General features: G+C 36.3%; 1 protein-coding gene across 1 annotated transcript in view; it reads right to left on the reverse strand.

Moving 5' to 3' along the window:
* POLA1 (polymerase (DNA directed), alpha 1, catalytic subunit) overlaps positions 1-23,930 on the reverse strand; it is a gene marked incomplete at its 3' end in the record, with an annotated part of 245,506 nt that overhangs the window by 42,707 nt on the left and 178,869 nt on the right. The window contains exon 34 of the mRNA XM_011988033.1: positions 487-603. Coding sequence (XP_011843423.1) covers positions 487-603 — 117 coding nt within the window. The remainder of the gene's footprint in view (positions 1-486; positions 604-23,930) is intronic.

The raw sequence follows: 23,930 nt of genomic DNA on the forward strand, positions 1-23,930 counted from the left end.
ACAAAACAAACAAGCAAACAAAAAACAAAGAAAAATGACTTGAGAACTACTCAACTATGCAGCTACTTATAAACAACTAATCCAGTAGAGGGGACCAAAAACCCCACAAAATAAACCATTCAGGGAACAGAATTGGGAGGATTTCTGCCTCTTACAAATGGGATTCTGATCAAGCCCAAATATGACAGCAGTTTCTAGAATGAAATGGCCATGTCTTCTTTTGTAATTATGTAGTGGCAACTAAAGAAATTTGTATAACTCATATGAGAATTAGTTTCCCTTTTAAATATAAATATAGTATTGCTCATGACATGTGAAAAAAAGAAAGCATGTATCTTTCTAAAATCTGTATTTTTTAAATATAAGATTAGTATATGCATATGGTAGTAGGGCATCTTCATAGGGCAAATACTCAGTATCTACTTCTCAAAGCAAGCAGCCCTCTACCCTCTTCTACATGGTTCTTTAGCATTATGAGACTGTTACCTCTGGTCGAAGTGTAGCTTTCATGCAGGCTGGGCAAAGAGGCCCAGTTCGGGAGAACTGAAGGGGAAGGTGACGAGTTCGATTGCCACAGGTTGGCTCCTCACATATCAACCAGCCCTGGAGAGAAGAAAGGGAAAACTTCAGACTTATCACCATCGACAAATATAAGTAACAAATCTTTTTTTGGTTATCAAGATAGACTCATTTTATTTCATCTTTTCTCAGAAATTCTGACATAACTCTAGTTATCTCTCTCTCCTGACATGTTAATTAGCTAAATCTATGCCCCAAACTTAGAAGTTAGGAAACCCATTCAGTTTAAAAAAAAAAAAAAAAAATCACGTGAGATGTTATTTCTTTTTCTTAAGAGAAACACCCTTCCTCACTCAAATACATCAAAACTTGCCAACAAAAACTTCTACTACAGGCAGAATGTAAACCAATGTGTTTTAGTTCATTAGGAAAGACCATTACCAAAGTAAAGAATGCACCACATACATGTATAACCTTTCCAATAGCTGAGTGACTACTGGCTAGTTACTTAATTGCTGTGCTATTTCCTTCTCTGTAAAATGGATACCACAGTACTTACTGTATAGGGTTGTTGCAATGATGGAACACATTTACAGTGTCTAGGACTATATTTGATATAAAAGAAACACTTAATAAATATAATCAATTATTTCATGTAAACAAAAATAGATTCTCTTATATGTGCTTTCTGGAGACATAAAACTAGCTGCAATGTTTTCAAGGACAACTTCAACTTATCACTATTTTCCAGAGGTTTGAAATACTACAGCTATTGCTCACTTCTCTGTCTTTTAGAACCCTCTTCTCACCTTCCTTCTTCAGTTACTCTCCCTTGCTGATCTTGTTTGAATTTTCTCATAGTGATGTGATAAGAATATGCCTAAGACCTTAAATCAGCATTATGTTTGTTATAAAAACATTATCTGTTAAACAAAGGAGACAAGACTTCCAAGTGGGGTCAAAGTTCAGCTGTTTATACTAAGGAACCAAGGTCTGTGGGCTTTCGTGCTACATGTATTGCCACAGAGGCGTAAGTATAAGGCAAATGTTAGGGTGAGGTGCTGGGTATAAAGGTGAACAAGGTATGCTGCTGCTCCCCTGTCTCATGGTGTTCTCATCTGCGGAGCCCCCAGTAGGGACCTGACTATCTGTAGGTCTTGGAGCATTTTGAGACATGGCAACTTCTGAACTGGTCTTGAAAAATGAGTGGAAGTTTAGTAGGTAGAGAAGGCAGAAAAGACAACTTACACAGAAAGAACAATGTATGTCAAAGAATGAAGGCCAGAAAGAGCTATGCTGTGTTATCATTAATAAAGGAATCAATAACATGCATTACCCCGTATTCTATTTCTAGACTGAACAACTTGTTGGTCTTTTCCCCTTAGATAAGAGCAGTATATACATGAGTGTTGATTCATTATGTCAGGTACTTTAGTCTGCCACTTAGTAATGTTTCCATGTGGTGTTAATCCAAAGCTGAGGGATGCCCTCACTTGCTGCTGTGCTGTTTGACCTCATTCCTCAGAATAGGCTTTTCTTGGAAGTAGCTATAACAAAACTCAGGGGAAAGCACCAAGAATCAGTTCTTCTGGCTCCATTTAAAACTATCACAAAAAGGCAAAGTGTATAGATCTTTATGACTAAAAAAATTATGCTACCTTTAACGAATGTAAAATTCATCTAGTCAATACACCCACAGTAAGCATTATTCCTACCTTCATTCAAGGCTAAACTATTTTAAAATTTAATATGAGCTTTTCAGGTAGAGGGAGGGTCTCAATGAGTCCTTAATGAAACTTGTAATATATGCCCAGAATTACATTAAATATTGTGAAGAACAGGCAAAAGGGCCCCAGGTACAGTTTCAGGAAATTACAATCTAAATAGGAAAGCAAGGTCCATACACAGAGACTATAAAAGCAATTCAGTATGGCTTGGCTTTAAGAATCAAGTTGTGTGGTACCAACTACAAATGCTAACAATACAGAGAAGGGATAGGTTACTGTCTGAGATAAACTACTACTACCACAGCAAAAGATCATGAACCAGATAATCAGTGGTTCGGAGTCACAGGCAGCTGTTTGTTTTAATTTTGAGGGTGTATTACAACATCTTCTTGATTTAAAGAGACATTTATATTCACATTTTAATATTTCTGAAACTCAGATGCATTTATAATGGACACGTACAGCTTAATAATGTACTTTAGTTTACTCCAAAAAAGCTGTTAAGTCAAGAGTGCAGCTCACAATCAGCTCCTTAGAATTAAAGAAACAAGATACTGGCCGGGCACCGTGGCTCACGCCTGTAATCCCAGCACTTTGGGAGGCCAAGGCGGGCAGATCACAAGGTCAGGAGATCGAGACCATCCTGGCTAACACGGTGAAACCCCGTCTCTACTAAAAATACAAAAAATTAGCCAAGTGTGGTGGCACACGCCTGTAGTTCCAGCTACTCGGGAGGCTGATTGCTTGAACCTGGGAGATGTAGGTTGCAGTGAGCCAAGATTGCACCACTGCACTCCTGCCTGGGCGACACAGCAAGACTCTGTCTAAAAAAAAAAAAAAAAAGAGAGAGAGAAACAAGATACTTCAGTTTAGTCTGTTCTAGGCATGGGAAATATAGCGGGGAAAAGTGGAGCTGACAGTAAGAACAGGTATTAAATTTTAAATGCAGCCTATAAACATTAAAGGTAAGACTAGTTGTTTCTTGAAGTACCCATTTAGGTATATTAATAAAGGAAACAAACTATACAGGACTGGACCACTCCTTTATCATTCATTGGGTCTGTTACTTTAAATTTGATAACTGAGGCTTTATATGCTTTGGAATATGCAGTTAGTTAATGTTGCCAACCATAGTTGTAATTCATCCAATTCTAAACAAAACTAAAAAAATAAGCAGACAGGTAACAATTATCATGTTTTGAGACAAGAAATTATTCAATTCCAAAATATAATCTGGATATTAAAATTATTTAATTTTTAAAATATAATGTTCAGAAACTATAGAGTTCTTTTCAGATGTTTTTGAAATTTGATTCTGTCAATTTACTATGACTTCACAACTCACTGGGGTAGCTGCCAACCACGGACATGCTAAGTTATCATCTCACCTGTTTTTAAAGCAAACACCTAACCCTATCTCTGACAGAGGTACTAACTAAATGTCCTTTCAAATCATATAGAAAACAGATAATATAATTTGTCTAGACTTCCTACCAGTTATAATTAACATTAAAGAGGTCTTTTTTCCTTTGTCACCTCTCTATTCATCGCTTATTTGGGTTTGTTTGTACTTACTATCTGTTAATCTCCCTTTACAAATGACAACAATAACTAGTGCTATTATGCATGGAAATTAAACATGCTGATAACTGTGTGAAGGGAACTGGGGCTGAAAAAAATATTAGAAGCCTGTAACTCTTTATGCTTCTTGTTTTATTTTGATAATTAAGCTTTTGGTCATGGTGTATTTTAAACAAAACTCTTCTATGTAGGAAATAGGCCCTAATCATATTAAATACATGCTTTGCTTCAATTCAATTTTGTAAAGTACATTTTATTTAACCCTTTGTTCACCCAACAAATGCCAACCAGCTAGCTAAATCTAACCTTCAAGGAACATTTGTGCTGTTAAAAAATAAATATAGGCTGGGCATGGTGACTTATGTCTGTAATCCCAGCACTTTGGGAGGCTGAGGCAGGTGGATTGCTTGAGCTCAGGAGTTCAAGACCAGCATTGACAACATGGCAAAACCCTGTCTCTACCAAAAATACAAAAATTAACTGGGAGTGGTGGCACGCACCTACGGTCACAGCTACTCGGGAGGCTGAGGTGGGAAGATGGCTGAAGCCCAGGAAGTTAAGGTTGCAGTGAGCAGTAATTATGTCATAGCACTCCAGCCAGGGTGACAGAGTGAGATCCTGTCTCAAAAAAAATTTTTGTTCTAAATAAAAATAAATAACTATAACAGGTTTTTGAAAATATTCCATTGATGCAAATCTTATAAGATCTCACACTGAATTTTGTCTCTTAAGAGTGACAAAAACAAAGCAAGTGAAAATAATAATATTGTGTAAGTTCACTTTGATTTATCACTCACAAAGACAAAACTTAACTTACTTTCATTTCTCACTTTCAGAAATAACATACAGCCTGTACAGCCCAAGGCTACATTGACAAGTCAATGGAAGAGGATATTTTTAATAAAAGTATAGTTCCTTGGAACTACTAGTTATTTGGAACTACCCAACCTATAAAAAGATTTGGATTTTAATAAAAACCTCTAGAATCACTTTAAGGATGTCTGCTATCCAAATATGCCATTTTATTATGTAATGCCACTTACAAATTATCATAACCAATAGCAATAAGGTCAATAAATTTTCAGTTGCCTGCCTTAGCCACATTTATATATAGAAAATTCAAAAGAGGTGAAGTCAGCCTGTCCAATAGCAAAACAAACCTTTACCAAAATACGCCAAGCTCTATCACTTGTTGCTTTAATCTCAGCATCACTAATTCCTTAAAATCATTGTGTATGAAATTGTGCCAAATGCTGATTGGTTCTGATGACTAAATTATATTTCTGAGGCCTCAACTAAAATGGCTTCTGTCTGTACATGTTAAAAAGGGATCAATTTCCACTTGTAACTGAGGCATTCCTAGTAGTTGCACCTTAAACACAAACTGTTATTCATTTGTGTACATTTGTATTTTTAGAAGGCTACACACACAGAAATCATCTAGATCTGAAATTGTGGAGCATAGGAGGCCCTCAAAAATATCTTTCGAAGAAACTATCAACAGAGTAAACAGACAACTCACAGAATGGGAGAAAAGATTTGGAAACTATCTATCTGACAAAGGTCTAATATCCAGAATCTATAAGGAACTTAAACAACTCAACACGTGAAAACCAAATAACCCCATTAAAAAGTGAGTAAAGGACATGAACAGATACTTCTCAAAAGACATATAAGCAGCCAACAAGCATACGAAAAAATGCTTAACATCACTAATCATCAGAGAGATGCAAATCAAAACCACAATAGGATACCATCTCACACTAGTCAGAATGGCTATTATTAAAAAGACAAAAAATAACAGATGCTGGCAAGGCTGCAGAGAAATGGGAATGCTTATACACTGTTGGTGGGAATATAAATGAGTTCAGCCACTGTGGTAAGCAGTTTGGAGATTTCTCAAAGAACTTAAAAAAGAGCTACCATTCGACCCAGGAACTGCATTACTGAGTATATACCCAAAGGAAGATAAACTGTTCTACAAAAAAGACACATGCACTCATATGTTCATTGCAGCACTATTCACGATAGAAAAAACATGGAATCAACCTAGGTGCCCAACAACAGAGGACTGGATAAAGAAAATGTGATACATACACACACACACACGCACACACACACCATGGAATATATAGTACGCAGCCATAAAAAAGAAATGAGATCATGTCCTTTGCAGCAACATGGATACAGCTGGAGGCCATCATTCTAAGCAAATTAATGCAGGAACAGAAAACCAAATACCACATGTTTTCACTTATAAGTGGGAGCTAAACGTTGGGTACACATGAACATAAAGATGGGAACAGATTCTGGGACTATTAGAGCGGAGAGGGAAGCAAGGGCTGAAAAACTACCTCTTGGGTACTATGCTCACTACCTGGGTGACAGGATTATTTGTACCCCAAACCTCAGTGTCATGCAATATAATCCATGTAACAAACCTGCATGTGTGCCCCTAAATCTAAAAGTTGAAGTTATAAAAATGTAGAGAAGCAAGTTTATAAAAAAAAAAAATAATAAGGAAAATAACAATGCATAGTAGTTTGCATACTCGAGTCAAATATATAGTGGGCCCTTCTCCTCTCATTCCCCATCAGTCACCAGGTTTGTCTACTGGTCTTTCCTTTATAGTCCCATTACCACCAACCTCATCAAAGCCAGACCTCAGATTGTTCTATTTCAGTAGCCTCCTCCCTGGTTTCCCTGACTCCATTCTCTCTCATATCCAACACAAAGGGCTCTCCACTCCCATCTCCCAATCACATACCTTCCATAGATAATTAAGAACAAATTCATTGGCCTGGCTTTCAAATCCTTACAACCTCATCCCACTCCCCCACCCTTTCTCATCATTCTCTTACACAAACTCATTGCCCAATCAGGTTGGTTTTCTCACTGTACTTACCACATTTTGCCTGTTTTCACCTCCTTATCATTACACAGGCTGGAGAACCTCTGCCTAAAAGGTCCATTCCTTGATCATCAGTTCCATTCGTCTTTTGTGAAATTTTCCCGATCCACAGGGATTTCTTCTTTATTCCACCTAACGCTGAGCATACGCTGTGGTGAACTGTCTCTTAACCATCTTATTTTACCATCTCGTTTTGCCTACCTAACTGGATGGTCAGTCCCCTGGGGAACAATTTGTTTTGGAGCTGGTACTGTCCTCCTTAGTCTCTACCACAAAAGTTCACACTCAATGAAGAATACAGAATTGAGGTTATGAAAAACCGCATGAGTAGGGTTTCTTTCCTCCCATTTACTAACAGATAATTTTGTGCAACTCACTGAACCTCTTTCTGAGCCTGTTTCCTCATCTATAAAACAGGAGGTAATAATATTTACTCTATTAGTGTTATTCAGAGGATCAAATAAGAAAACTCACAAAAATGTTGAGTAAATGTAAAATATTGTTATTATCTTGTCTCTGGTATTGGGGAACATTATTGCTAAGCTATAGCTGACAATGCACTATTAAAAATGCACCATTTTAACCAGGAAAGAGCCTGGTCAGCGTCCATCTGGTGTTATCACAAAATGGAGAACTAAAATAATGGACAAACAGTATGATTGGGTGGTACTGCTTCTCAATTTGATTGCAAAATATTACAACTATGTAGTCAACATAAGTGAAATGTTCGTTTTTTTTTTTTCCTGATCAAACTAAAATATAGTGAAGATATAGATGGTAAAACAGGCAGTGGGGGAAGAGGAGGCTGTCTTTGCTTTATTTCTGGATTCACAGATTTTCAAGAGACAACACGGTTCTGCAGTGACGTATGATTTAGTTTAAATTGTAATGGCTCACCAGGAGTGCAGTGACAGGGTCACAGGACGGGGTCTGCCAGCATGCATGCTCTGAGTTCATCAGATTATTACTAGTTTTCAATAATGGCCATTAACCACCCCTATACCAAAACTAGATGCACTCTGATAACATCGGACTCTCTTTTCAACCTAAACCATTTATAAATGTTCCGGGGTTCCCTTGCAGGCACATTTTTCTGCCACAGAATTATCCCTAGTGGCAAAAAATGGGTCTTCTTATAGATAGTGCACAGTATGGGCCCACAGCTGCTTTTGAAGAATGACATGTTGTGATTTGGAATTTCCAGAAATATCAAAAAACAAATTGCTTTCTGACCCACATTTGTACCCAAAACTGGGAGAAAATTTCCCTAAGATCTCCAGGGGAAGTTTTAACAGGAATATAATTTTGCTTTTAAAGTTAAATCTTCTACACTGCAGCATGCTGGCATGTCAAAGAGTGATTATTAAGTCCCAGAAAGGTGTTAGGGTAGGAGATGAAAGAGTAAATCAGGAAAAATAAATACATAAACTAACTATTCACCAAAGTTAATACAAGAATATTTTGAAGAAAATTATCAAAACAGAAGTAGAAAGCGCCTCATCAGTCAATATAAGAATTTTAAATATTATTAAAATTGATTTTTTAAGTAAGACATCTCTTTAAATGAACAGTCATATGTCATTTCATCCAAGTTATTTGAAACTTATTGATCTTATCATTTGTAAAAGGACCAGACTCTGCCATCAGTTTGCTGAAAGGATAATGGAGCACTCCCAAACTGTTATGATAGATTGGATGCAAACAGTGGTCCTCATTTAAACACACAGAATAGCACTATAAGTGGACAAATTCCAACCTCAGCAATTGTATATTACATGATAAATTAGCAACTTGGTCTGCTTTGCCTCACATCAAATCCAATACAGAGCCTTGCTATTTTAATCTGCAATCAGAGCTTGAGCATCAGAAGAGGTACCTGAGGTACATTAACGAGCCCCCATGCAAGCCGTCTTCTCTTGTTATACTGTGAGCACACAAAGCCAACAATTACCAGCAATTGTATTTTACCCCTACAGGACAATACCAGAACAGTTAAAATTGTCTCCATGCAAGCAACCAGGGAAAATATACTTAAAAGACTTTATATGGAAAATTACATTTTGGGGAAAAAAGTTCAATGGAGGACATGTATCTTTCTGTATGGGCAACTATAAACCTCTGTTAGTATATTCAAGCCTATTCTGTAAAATACTCTCCCTATTCATCCAACTCAAAAGCAAGCTACATTTTTAGGCTATAATAGGTCACAACTAAGTACACAGTACCTTGCTTCAGGAATAATTTTGCTTTGTCTGTCAACTGTCAACAAAACACAAAGAGCTCATGCAACCCAGCCATGTACTATGGATGTTAGAGATCTAACAAAATACAAATAACAAGAATACAAGATTTTCTAGCCACCCTGCTTTCATTTTATATGAGAAACTGAAAGCATTTTCCTTTCCACATTCCATTAATCTCTATTATATTACAAAGCTTTTCACAAAATACTTTTTCCCCCTATATGAAGCTACAAGTGACTTGGGGATATAATATTCCAACTGTAATGAATGTCTGACTTTCTAACATGAATGATAATAAATGGATGTGTCAGGTAAGGCACATAGGCATTTCAACAAGAGAAAGGAGGAAAGAATCAAATGGAATGAGTTGGTAAAATGGTTACTCTGGTGCTTGTACTAATATTTTAGTGATGAAACCTCTAGAAAAATTGTTCATTACTTCCACTGCCATTCCTGCCTCTCAAGTCTTCACTTTTGAAAAAAACTACCACCTTAGCTATGTACACACAATAATGAATAAACTTCAAAAGTGAACTCAGAATCACTATATGCATAGAAAAAAGACTGGAAGGAAGTACACTACAATGCTATCACTGGTAATCTGTGGTTTTCTTCTTCTATTTCCGTATTTTCAAAATTTTCTACAACAAGTGTATATTGTTCTTATAATCAGAAAGTTTATTAACAAGAAGAGACAGTATTGCCAGAGCTTTCAATATAATCAAATCACTAACACAGCTGAAAAATATTCTGAGCTATACCATGTGTATGCTTGCTGCCAAGATAAATTTTCAGGGAATGTGCTTATGGAGAAAGAAAGGGCACATGAAAAAAAATAGTCTGTTCTTAAATTTTTTTTTTTTTTTTTTTTTACTAAATCGAAAATTTCAAAAATAGGTCAATTTAATCACATAAGCAATTCTCAATGAGAAAGTGACAGGGTATATATCAGTAGTATTAGTATCATTTATTAAATTAAGCCATTCACTAAAATGCACCCAGTCTATTATAGAATATGATTTGAATACCTTTCTTTATGATGGTGGATCTCTGAAGGTAGGTAATAAATCGGTTTTAAAGAGAGGTGCCTTGTTCCCCACGCCCTCTCCCCTGCCTTTATTCAGTGTGCACACAGATCAACTCAGATGTCCTGGGGTAAGAATCAAATAAAACAAAATTCAATCGGAACGGCATGCATGCTTAAAACCTTCTTACCAGAAGAGTTTTTCTTTGCTCAAGTTAGCTAAAAGTAATTTTTATTGTTTGTTTGCTCAGAGACTAGTATTTATTGGTATGGTTTCAAGTGATACGCCTTTGGGTAGTGAACGACAAATGTTAAAACTGAACTATAGCTACTACTGCCTCAAAGGACATCTTAAAACCAGAATGGAGTTCAAACTATCACCAGGCAATGTTTGTTCATTTAACTTTAATTATTTTCTCCTTGAGAATGGTACTAATGAAACTGAATATCTTTCATGGTTTCGAAGGGCCGTTTGAATAGTCTGTAAACAGAACTAAGGGTAGACAAGAGATCTGGCTGAGCCAGGAGGTTGCTAGGTGATGTAGAATGTAAACCCACAAACTTGTTAAGGTTTGCTTTGCTTTCATGCCACTTTCACACACTCTCAAAAGTTTTGAGAATTGATTTTTCAGGTGGTCACTTAAAAAAAAAACAAAAAACAAAAAACTCCCTCCCTTCAAAATTCACTCCCTGCAGATGTTCTGCCAGATTCAGAAGAGATGAAATCCATCTAACCTTTGGCTGCAACATGGGAAACTTTTGGTTTTACATGAATGTAGGATTATATATTTTCTGAATGCCCATAATTTAAGAAACAAATGCAAGGTAGATTTTAACATTTCAGAAAGACACTTCTAATCTCTTATCTAACTTAAAACTAAAATTTCTCTTCAGAAAAAAAGCATGATCACAGTTTGGGAGACCTGGGGCACAAAAACCAAAACCCTGTGGCAAATGCCTTAACACAAATGATCATGGTGACAAACCTTTCAGTATAGCCACTCTTGTCTTCACTCTTCTGGCATGTACCAAGACTCACTGCCTGTGAGGCTTCTCCCTCTGGCCCCCTCCTCCAGCCTCCTTTTTAAGTAGCTGATCAGAGATTGTCCAGTAAGAGCACTTTATTAGATCATCAGCCAGAGGGGTTCACAAGTACTGAGAGCAATGGGCTCAAATGCGGCACATCAGTTTTAATAGACCAGGGGCTACTAGTAAACTGCAGATACTGCTGAGAACTTTCCATGCACTGAACTCTTGAAAAAGCACCGTCTCTCCAGCTTAAATGCAGCTGCCTCTTTCAATGCCGCAAATGGGTAAATTTGACAAAAAAGCCACCATTAAGACTACATGAAAGGCTCAAGACAACATCCTTTCAATGCTTTGTACTTCAGTAATCAGATGTACTTACTCACCCCCTCCCCCAAACCCGATCAAGAACTATTTCTGAATGGTAGGAAATAATTCCACTTTGTACATCTTTTAGTTAATCAAGACTTTCTATTCAGCAATTTGACCTTTTGTTCAAAACAGGATTATCAGTTTTTTCGCCAGTTACCAAGGGCGACTCGCATGGTGAACATAATTGCAATAATTTGCAAAACACCATGGCAACCCACATTACAACTAGGTAAATACTGGGCTTTTGTGCTACATTGTTATTTTCAGAGATGCTGAAGTCAAAGAACGAATGACAAATGAACACAAAATTTATATTTGCTTTGTCTCAAAAGAGAAGAAAATTGATAACAAGAATTGGGGGGAAACCGACTACAGCTGTAATTTCTAACTTGATTAATTAGGATGGTAACAGTCCTTAACAGTATATTCAACAAACAGCCCTGACTTCGTCTCTCCACCCACCTCTCTCCATACCACTACCACTATCCCCCCCACCCCAGACAAATTTTTTCAGCTTAGAGAACAAACATCCCCCATTTGCTCTTTTCTTCAACTTAATGGAATCCTTAATTGCAGAATATTGTTCTCCTGCTCTTCATGGCAATGAAAATGAGAGAAAGGAGGAGAGTGCCAGGGCAGACAGGGAGCTATAGTCATTTTTTTTTCCTGCTTCTTTTGGACACCCCAGGCCCAATGATGAGACGGCATTTTCCTGGAATCAGCAGCTGTTTCGTAGCAGACAATAAAGTAAAAACTATTTGGCTTTGCAGAAAAGCCACTTTTCTCTTGGCAACACAAGGTAAGTCTACATGCCGAGATGAAGTTTCATAATTTAAATGCCAGAACATAAGATAAGAAAATAATGCCAACAATAAAAAAGCATACATTTGTCTTGTAAAGAAATTATTAACTGTATGTACTGTCCCGAAAGCTGCTGAAATGCATATGCTTGCTATTTGAGGAAGATGTTCAACAGTATCACCAATGTGCTGAAAACCACTTTACACTCAGAGATCCCAATTCACAAAACAATCTAAAAATATAAACTGAGTATTCAGAAATATAAAAATCAACATATTTTAGTAAACACAACCTCAAAAATAGTATAATCTTTTCAACAATAAATATGATTAGAAAAGTTTTATCAGAATTTTTTACTCAGGTATAAAAGGTAGGTTCTATTTTATAGTAAAGGAGCAGTTTTTTTTCTAAGAAGCACAAATTCTGTCATAATACCTAGCTGTTGGAAATTATCAAAGCTGACTTTCTCATGCAAAATGGAATATTTCAGGGTGAGAAAAGAAAAATACACACAGAAAGGGCTTGCAGAAGTTATATTGCCGAGATCTCGAGACAGAAGCAAGCAGCTCCAGATGCATTCTAAACACAGCCCAGTCTGCTTCCCTTCATCTGTCTTATAACAAGCAAAAGCAAAAAAAGAGTCTCTGAAACGATCTGCATATTTCCCTTAACTTTTGAAAAATCAAATGGACCTGATACCATAATGGGTCCATTCTTATTTTGTCAGGGCTGAAGACTCCCTGACAGATCTCTAAGATTCAGCATAGAGAAATCACAATTTAACATTCTTCCGAATATGCCTCCGAAATTATAGATACTGTGATTTCTCTCAAAGAGTAGAAATCAAAAGGATATATGACACATTAACTCCTTCTCAGTCAGTGATAACCTCTTTACATTTTGAAAATATATTTTATTTTCTGGCTGAGTTCACTCCAAATTTACCATACCTGTATTAAGTGCATTCCTATCAAAAGTCTAAATGTTAAGATGAAATATATCCCTTAATGCCAAATTAAAGGGTTGAACAAGCCTTTGGTACTTTTTGATCAGATAGAATTGATGACAGATCTTGAAGTGGGCCTAAAATCCCCATCACACTTGAACTTAAGAAACCCTTACATATAAATGAAATATTTTATAATCTACCCGGAATTTCTTCACTTAGAACATTTTACCTTGTATATTCCTCCCCCCTTCTTTTGTGGCTTCTGTTCTAATGCGACTTTTTTTCTCTTCTGTTTTTACCCCCTTTCCGCCTTTTTTCTTTGCCAACTGGCTGAGATGCTTCTTGACGTATATTTATTTACAAAGGCTCATCTACGAGTGATTGCAACATCCAACCATCTATAACGTTAATAAATTACCTAAATCACTAAATCAGGAATGGCAAACACCTAGCAGGTATATTGCAGTTCCGTTTCCAACTCTGTCCTGAAGACCACTATAGGATGGAAGCTGGCACCCAATATAAAACTCATCTGTTAACCCTGTTCCAGATACTTCTTGCTCTGGAATTCTTAACTCTGGCGGTACACTGGAATCACGAGGGCAGCATTACAACACAGCGCCACCCCCAGAGTGTCTGATTCAGCAGGTCCTGTGTGGGGCCCGAGAATTTGCATCTCTAACAAGTTCCCAGGTGATACTGCTGCTGCTGGTTTGGGACCTCACTTTGAGAACATCAGTCTGGGATACGAAATGAGCTTTGGGATGTTAAAAAGTTCCCCCAAGTGATTCTAACGTGCAGCTAAGGTTGAGAACCACTGTTCTGTATTATTCTCATTCTCTCTCTTGTTCAAAGAGAACTACTGGTTATTATTTTCTGAACAATGAACTTCATAAACAGAATTGTATTTAAAAAATTATCTCTCAATTCTTTCTATGTTTACTCTTTCTTTAGATATTATTTAGGTGGTTCACTCTTGCTCTTCCAAGTTTTCCATGCAGCATCAGAACTATCAAAGTCTCAAATCTGACTTAATTGTATTAAAAGAACTAAATGGTTTATATCAAGCACATAGCTTAATACCATTCTTCCTTTAAACAAACTAATAAACAACCTCAATCTGGCAATAAAATTATAGTTCTTAAAATATGAAATGTGCTTTACTTAGAATCACAGAATTTTAGGAGTGCTGGTGAAAACAGTGTCTATGGAAAGCAACCACAATTACACGTTTGACTTTGACAAGTAATATGAAATGATATCTTTAAACCCTAAGTTTTAAAATTGGAAGAGACTTTAGAGCTCTAGTTGTGAGGAAAATGAGGCACAGAAGAAAGTATGTTTTTTGCACACTGTCACACAGCATGTAGACTGAACTTCTAGTCCAGTGCTCTTTACACACTACATCTGTGCTACTTAATACATGAGCCAGTCGCTGTATGTGGCTGTTGAGCACTTGAAATATGGCTAGTCCAAATTGAGATGTGCTGCAAGTGTAAAATATACAGCAAATTTCCAAGACTTAGTTCAAAAAAGGAGACTATAAAATAGTTTAGTGGTATTTTTAACACTCATTATAGAATAAAATGTCATTTTGGATATATTGGGTTAATTAAAAATTTAAAAAATTTTAAATATTAATACAGATGGGTCTCACTATGTTGCCCAGGAGATCCTCCTGCCTCAGCCTCACAAAGTGCTGGGATTACAGGTGTGAGCCACCACACCCAAACAGGCTAATTAAAATGTATTATCATATTATGAATATCTCTCATTAAAAAAAAATACGAATGGAAGTTTATCATATAACTGTTCTAAATCCTGTTTTTTCACTGAAAAGTGGAGGAAATTATGGCCTGTCAGTACATATAGATCTGTAGTGTTCTTGTTAACGGTTGCACAAAATTCTATTAAATGATTGTAATAATCTAATGAATTCTCTTCTGATCAACAACAGGTCGTCTTCAGTCTCTTACTATTACTACTATAATGCTGCAAGCAATATCTTTGTATAGTACCTTTGACAATATCTGTAAGGACTGTACATCTGTAAGGAGATATACCCAAATCAGAATTGCAAAGTAGAATGGTATGTTCATTTACAATCTTGATGATTTTGCCAAATTGCTGTCCAAAAGGTGTACCGTTTTTCATGCCCACAAACAGTGTATGAGAGTGCTCCATTTCCTATACCATTTACTATGCTATGTACTACCTAAAAGTCTTCCAAAATAAGTGGAGCACAGAGGATTTTTAGGTCAGTGAAAGCACTCTGTAGGATACTGTGATGGTGGAGGTATGTTAGAAACATCTGTCCAAACTTACAAAATGCACACCAAGAATGAACCTCAACATAAACTATGGACTCTGGGTGACGATGTATCAATATAGGTTCATCAGTTGTAACAAACATACTATGGCAGGGGATATTGATAATGAGAGAGGCTATACGTGTGTGGGGCAGGGAGTATATGGGAAATCTCTGTACCTTACTGTGAAATTGTGCTGTGAACCTAAAACTACTCTAAAAAATAAAATCAATTATTTAAAAAGTCTTCTCAATTCCACAATTATTAACAATATTACTTTTATAGTTCCATTTTCTAAGTTTAAGTTTTTGATCCTTCTGAAAATTGTTTTAGTGTAAGGAACAAAGAATAAATCAACTGTATTTTTTTCCAGATGATTATTCCTACTGATGTGAACCACCCTCTTTTAAAAAACAAAATGCAACTTTGGGTCTATTTATGGGCTTTCTATAGTTGCTCCATCGAAATCACCAAATATTTTTGCACCAAAATATTTTAAATACCCCAATTGTAAAAACTGGGAGGACTGGTGGGTCATTTTCTTTGTTAGAGTTTTCCTGCGATTTTCTTTTAAAAATTGAGGAAGCTTTAAATTTATGGATAAACTTAGGGGAACTGACAATCCTAAAATGTTGAGTGGTCCTAGCCAAGAATATATGCTTTGCCATTTACCCAAGTCGTCTTTTAAGCCATTCAGAGTTCATATATATTTAGCACATTTCTTGCTAAGTTTATTCCTAGGTATTTCATCTTTTTAGCCTGTATTATAAATGATATTTAGTTCTTTCATTATGTTTTCTAACTGGTTGTGTGTATACAGCCAAAAGCTACTGATTTTTAGCATTAATTTTATAACTAGTAACCTTATTAAAATTATTTTTGTCTGCGATAGTTTCTTGGTTGATTTCATTGGATTTTCCATGTTAGAATGATCTGTAAATAAGAATTTCCCCCTTCTTCCAATTTTTATATATTCCTTTTTTTGGTCTAATTACAATGGTTAACATTTTCAAAATGTGATACTTATCAACATTTCCACCGGGCTGCCTCTAGCAGATTTCCCAAGGATCTAGCGCCACGGACCTAAGAACTAAGCCACCAGGAATCTCTGCAACTGAAAAAAAGTAACTTTATTAAAATCATTACAGATTCTGTAGACACCTTTGTCTCAGAGTGCCTAAAATCAACTTTGGGACTGAAACTTTAGCTAAAGGACATTAAATGGTTGACTAAATATTAAAATAGCTCCTTTCATATTTGGGGAATTAGTCCTCTTAAAATATCCCTTCCCTAACATAAGTCTTATTTAAATTAAACTACAGTATTCAATCATTTCTCCTGGCTCTGCCTCTAAAAACCACAACTTGAAATGGGGCAGAGCTGAATTTTGGGGGCCTCAGTCTCTTCCTTCATAAAGAAGAGTGTTTCACCAGGATAGACGATTGTAAGGTCTGTTTAAGTGTGAGAATTCTTTAATTCTACAACATAATTTTTAAAAAATGAGGTTCTCCATATGCCTTCATGATTTATCCATAACTGAGGTTAGCAAAATATACACATTCCTAGCACTGAAAGCATTTCCTGTTAACTAAATCTCATTACTCCACCATTAAGTTAGGATTTAGTGTTACTACTATTTTCATTCAAGTGCTCCCGGCTGAGTAATATATGTCGGTGAATGTCTACAGCAGTGGTTCTCAAAATGTGGGCCTGAGATCAGCAACATCAGCATCATCTGGGAATTTGTTAGAGATGCACGTTCTCTGGCCTTTACCCCAGACCAAGAATCAGACACTCTAAGGGTGGCACCCAGCAATCTGTGTTTCAGCAGGTCCTCTATGGTGTGACAGTGATAAGTGGGCATGTATTTATACAAATAAGGTTTAATAAGTATAAATCATGAGACTAAATGGCATATTCTATCAAGTTGTGAAACATATAGAAGCCAGGCTGAGGCAGAGTGCTACAATGACAGATAAAAGGCTTAAAAAATATATATGTATCAATCATTAGTTGTTAATCCTGACATTTGCCCATTACATTACCCCTCTCAAAGCCCAAAATACCTTACTCCCCTCTGAATACTTTGGTTGCTAAGGATTTTAATACACATTCCCAGGGCCTACAATTTCGAAACTGCAAGAACCGTAAGGAAAAGATCTGCCATCCTAGGATACGTTTTCATGTGTTATTGAAACAGGTTCAAAGAAAAATTCTTTAGATTCAGCTCCAGAGCTCTCTCGACCTAGCTCTGAATCTTCTAACAAGCCCCTGAATCTACTTTCATGTCTCACTCATCTGTGGCAATCCTAACATGCCTCCCATTGACACTAAGATGATTTTAGGAATGCCTGTCCATTTGCTAGTCCATTGCCTTACTTCTGATTCCATTCTAGGGCTTAGGAGATGCTGTTAGGAAAAGATTCTCTTTGGTTTCTCATTTGATGTTTTATATAATAAAACTAAAGAATTTGACTTTGCTGCATAAGCACTGTCACTGAGTGTTCCTCCAGGAAAGAAGAAAATGGGCCTGGAGTAGGTCATTAATTTACTAAGAACAGAGAAGTCTCTACCTAATCAACTCTTCTTCCATGGGAACACTCAGAAGGCCTTGTACATTAGAAGCCAGCAGAGAGATTTACATTTTTACATGCTGGACTTCAAACAACTGTCGAGGAAAGAAAGCCACTCGTAACAGGATGAATTTTTTGAATTCTTTGGGGATGAGTGAAGGACTGATATTGCGCTAACTGGCCACAAACTGGACACAAGGTTACTGAGCATACAAAAGCTGTATGCTTCAAGGTGGTCACATACCTGGGGCATTTTACATGCCAGTATGAAATGATGAAGACTCTGTACTCTATTGCCACATTTACAATGTCACTAACACACTGATGATCATAAAACTATGTGGGTAGTTATTTGGAGTGGGGATATAGCTATTCACATGTCCGGCAAACTGATTCCCTAAGCAGAGAGGATTCATCCTTCCTACGGCCCAGCTTACATCCTGGCTGCCCATACCAGGAACATCACTATCAAAATAATATGTAAAGTGTCTGTTAAAGTGAACAACCTTCAAAAGGGTTGTACTTTGCACATATTTGTATGAATCACTTTCTTCAAATAATTAAAATGAATGCTAAGGGCAAGCAACATGTGGGGTCTACATTAAAACACAGTTTCAACAGCACTGCTTGGGGAATGGCTCTTTTTACCTGGGACATCTGGAGTGCATGAAGGTAGGCATGACTTTAAGTGCAGGAAGAAGTCCAAACATGCTAATATATAAGAGGACATAAAGTTTGTGGATGAAGAAAAGAAGGAAAGAGGTAGAAGAAAGGGAGACAGAAGGCCACCACCTCAGTCCCCAAGAGCTCTGAGATGCTATCATTCAACTTTGAGCCTCTATAGTCTAGGATAGTGTCTGATGCATTGCAGCAGATGAAGAAATACTCTTTTAATTTTACACTGAGGGAACTAAACTCTCTGATATCAAGATTAATTCAGATGGCTGAACACTCCAGCCTCCCTCAGGCTAGGCTGTCTGTGAGAGTCCAAAAACCCTTCCAAGCCTTCCTTCACTGTGCCCTCCTTGTAGGAGGCAGATAAAGAAGCCCTGTGGCAAAATGGAAGGGCAGGAGCCAACTCAAAGATCTCTTCTCACCTCACTGCTTCAGGAGCCACATGCCTTGGGAAAGCCCTTCACCCTATGAGCCTTTGGGTGTGTTCCTGTGGATACTGCAAGTGCACCTACCCTGCCTCTTTCACGGGATGACACTGTGAGCATCATGTAAGACCAGTGTGCCAAATTGCCATAAAAGACTTGTGTGATCAAGAGTAATTCCTGGCCAGGCAGAGTAGTTTATACCTGTAATCCCAGCACTTTGGGAGGCCAAGGCGGGAGGATCACTTGAGCTCAGAGTTTTGAGACCAGCCTGGGCAACACGGTGAGACCCTGTTTCTACAGAAAATTTAAAAATTAGCTGGGCATGGTGGCACACACCTGTAGTGCCAGCTACTTGAGAGGCAGAGTTGGGAGGTTCGCTTGAGGAGGAGGTCGAGGCTGCAGTGAGCTGTGTTCACACCACTGCACTCCAGCCTGGGTGACAGAGTGAGACCTGCCTTAAAAAGACAAAGAGTAATTCCCACATACAAGCATTCATATCTTTTCTCCCAGCAATATACAGTGCAGTATTTGTGGGCTTTTCTTCTTTCAGGAATGTTTAAAACATTTCTATCCAAATGCTGTGGAGCCATTGTCTAGTGATAGATTACTTACAGGTTATGATGTGACCCATATTCCTTGGAAAAATGGAAAACAGTGCATCTTCTCTATGTCCCTTCACAGCAAACAACTCAATGATGATTGCATCCATTAAATATTAAATATGTGACCAAAAGATATGGTTTGTTGGTTAATGAGAGGCAAATCTCAGGTAAAATTACATTTTTAGAAAGATTATGCTTGAAGTCAAAAAAAAATCGCATCACCTACTTTTCGGTGGGTAACCAGGCTTCCTACTGGAAATAAGAGTTTTCAGAGAATTCATAGATATTGTTACTCTCTTGCCTCTTCTCAAGGCTTCTCAAAGTACATGGCTTTGCGAAGTAATGTTATGCTTCACATTTCTTATCCCAGGATGATTTTTAGTGCCATTGCACAGTGATACAAGGGTACTCTCACTACCTGAGAAGTTTATGAAATATTTTAGAAGTATGTAAATCCTGTCTGAAAGCTCCAAAACAATCCAGCGCACCATCTACGCTGGCCAAAGAATGAAAATATGGGAACACAATCTTCTACCAACAAAAATGACTCTTGCCGTTTGCTCACGAAGAAAAGCTCAGCATTATTTAACCTTTTCCCTAACGTGGACAACATTAAAAAACACTTCACTTACGAATTTAGCAAACTAAAAGTAAGCATGAACTGGAAATGCCACCGAGAATTGCCATTATGTTCATAATTCAACTTTGCATTACTCAATGCAACCTAAGGGGCAGCTTTCGTACAGCACAAAATACGAACTACACATTTCTGAAAGGTCATGGGAACACTAAGAGAAAATAATGAAGTGAATTAGTGAAAAATGAATCCAGGGCAGATTTTTACACTAGAAGTCAGTGTTAATAAAGTTTCTTACTAACAAGGTATCATCACTCTCTCAGAAATGGAAAAGCTGTAACATTAAAATAACTTGCTAAGTGTTTCATTTAACTGTTTAGATTTTTTCCTACACAAGGCAGGTAAAAAGTTATCCTTTCCCTCTGTGTGTACAATTTATTGTTTGCCTTAGAAAAGTAATTTCCTAAAAATGCATTTTTTCTCTCTTTATTAGGAACCCCAGTGACTCAACAGCTAAAAATAAGGAATCTAAGAGCTGAAAAATACTTAGTTTGATATTAAATTATATTTTCATTACCATTAAAATATTTTTTCAAGGTCACCATAAATACTGATGTAAATTAATGCTTTAAAAAAGAGCATGTGTGTTATTTTTTGATAAAACAAAACCTTTGTAAAGGTTTCATGTATTTAAAAATACAAAAAGACATTTCAAGTAGAAAACTAGCTTACATTCTTTCTGAAGAACAAACACATTAAATTAAATCCTCAAGGCTAAGGAGACTGAAAATGAAAGACCAAGTCCTTATAATTGTGTTAGGGAGTCAGAAAACATAGTACAAATGAGACGAGAACTTTCTAAGTAACTCTAGGTCAAAAAGATACACATTCCAAGATTATTTCCAAGCCAAAAGCGTCACAAAGTAAATAGAAACAAAGAGTATAACACTATCATTCACAGAAAACAGAAGATGTCCTACACATATTGAAAAAACCCACTAAATTGAGAAGAATTAAAAAAAGTCAATTTATTGGCTGACCTACTAAACATTTCAAGAAAATACTGAATTTTCAAAGATGCATGATAGACTAGAATAAAAATTATAATCGTCAAAACAATAAGTCACTTATGCAAATTTAAAAAAATCAAGCTTTATTGTGATATTGATACTATATAAAACAAATATAAAAAATGTAAAACTGATCAAAATATTTTTGTTAATTTTGCCTTCATATAACAATTAGCTTACAATCTATACTACTTTTTACATCAAATGAAGAAATTATTTTGTCATTAAAGTAGTACTTTTAGGCCTATCTAGTCTATTTTACTAGTCTATTTTAAAATAATTTAAGAAATAAGAAGAATAAAGATAAAAATCTTAATATGCAGTTTGGTAAAGTTCAAGTCGGTCTTTGAACAACACGTTTATCTATCCAGTAAAGCTTGTGTTAATGCGATGTAAGAGTTTGGCAAATTCAACTTTAATGGAGCATAAAAGTGCTTTTGCTTGAAAGTGAGATCATTTTTAAAAATTCAAAGCATGATCACTTTTTCTTTTTTCGTAGGAACAATCTGATACAAGCAGCAAAGCTTAAATAAACTAGAAACATTTCAAATGATCCATAAAGGATTAATAAGCACTGCAGGAAGTCCTATAGGCTCAGCGTATACATTTTCCATCTTTTCCCCCCATGATGGGCATGATATGAAATTCTAAACAGAAGTGAAGTTTCAAAGTCTCTGAATGTTAAAGGGTTGTTGAGCTGAGGTGAGAAGTCACAATTTAGGGATCTCTAATTTGAAATGGATCAAGATTATAATGATATTAGGACAAGAATCATTCAAATTTGGACGTTCAATTAAAAAGGTCTTCTTGCTGATGGGAATAGCCAGTGGCAAGAAGCAAAACTAAAGCAAAAGGAGTAGTGGTAAGCTGCAGGCCACTAATATAACAAAAACAAAATGACAGCTATTATTTTGGCAGAGATAATCTATGCTGAAATACAAAACACACACGCACACAATTTCTTTCAATACAATTTTCTTGTCTTCCCACTGACTTCTGTGATTACCACGGAAAGCAGGGTTCTAAACACATTTCTCAATTGAATCTTCAATCAATAATAGTAAAAAATTCAGATGGAAAATATGGGAAAATGCATTACAACATTAGTAACTGTTTACAAAATAGGCTGAAATTATCAATATGCACAAAAGTTGATAAGAAGAAACCCCAGATACCCAAAACATCATATTTTTGTCATCCCAAAGCTCAGTCACATTGCTTGTACTCATCAAATCAAAGTTCTTTTCATTCTTAGGTTGGCAATCATTCTTCTTATTCCTTATAATCATTAATTCTTTGAGAATAAATACACCTCATAAAAACTTCTCTGTTTTAAATAAAAAATGTAAAAAGTCCCCAAAAAGTACATCAGCTGATTTTCTACTAAAGATAAAATGCCAATTATTCCTTATCTATAGACATAATTACAACACAGCATTCCATCCTAAATTGAAGCCAGTAAGACCATAGCTTTTTAGTAAGTGTCCAGGTTTACTCCTGGAATAAACACTCAGAGAGGAAATAAAAACTCCACTCCTTAGTTTTTATATGAAGTTTAGAATATGCATATTTAAAAAACCTCTGTGTTTTAATAGTTCCTTGACAGAGGCATAAATTATTCATGCTACTATTATATTATACAATGAGATTTACTATCTTAAAATGAAATGCAAATACTAAATGAGAAAACTGACATTTAACAGTATCAATGAATGTTGGAATCAACAAGAGAAAAGCTTAAAAACAGACAAACAAGTAAAAAAAACTTGTCTCAAGTAAACAGCCTTAATGTTGGAGTACAACTGTCAACCTCTCATGTACTAGCCTTTGGTGAGAATACAGAGGGCCCTTACTAAGGCTTTGGCTATTTTACTGCTGATTCATATTACCATTAGCTGATGGGTAAAAGAAATGAAGTCAAAGCAATTCAGATTTCCACAGTCATAAATTTAATCATTTACTGAACACCTATTCTGTTTTTTGAACTTTCTAGTAAATTGATAGATTAGGAAGCAAATTTTCAGTCTTTTATGGAGGAGGCTTTCTGAAAAGAGCATATAGGCTTTAAATCAGAGAGGCCCAAACTTAAATCTCAGCTCTACAATGTATTATTACCATTCTAACATTGGTTGTGTTTACTACAAGATTCAGCTTCCTTATGTGTAAAAATGGAAAAACTACCACCCACCTCACAGGGTTGTTGCAAGAATTAAATGATACCATTTAAAAACGTATGTACGTAAAAAATATTTAGGAAGTGTTTGGCAGCTAAAAACATGTTAGTCTTTCTTCTTTCCCCTGTTCTCCAGAAGTCTACAACTTTATAGGGAACAAAATGATTTTGCCAAATGAAAGAACAACTATAAGAGACTACATTAAAGAAAATGGGGGGAGAAAAGTTGCACTTTCAAAGTTCTTTAGAGATTCAGAGGAAAAAAAAAAAAAAACATTCCATAGCTGTGATATCCACGAAAGGCTTCCTAGAAGTGAGATGGGTTTAGGTCTTAAAGGTGAAGGAGAATTGAAAAAGATAAAAATAGCAAGTG

The sequence above is a fragment of the Mandrillus leucophaeus genome, unplaced genomic scaffold (assembly GCF_000951045.1).
Source record: "Mandrillus leucophaeus isolate KB7577 unplaced genomic scaffold, Mleu.le_1.0 Scaffold321, whole genome shotgun sequence".
In the NCBI taxonomy this organism is placed as follows: Eukaryota; Metazoa; Chordata; class Mammalia; order Primates; family Cercopithecidae; genus Mandrillus; species Mandrillus leucophaeus.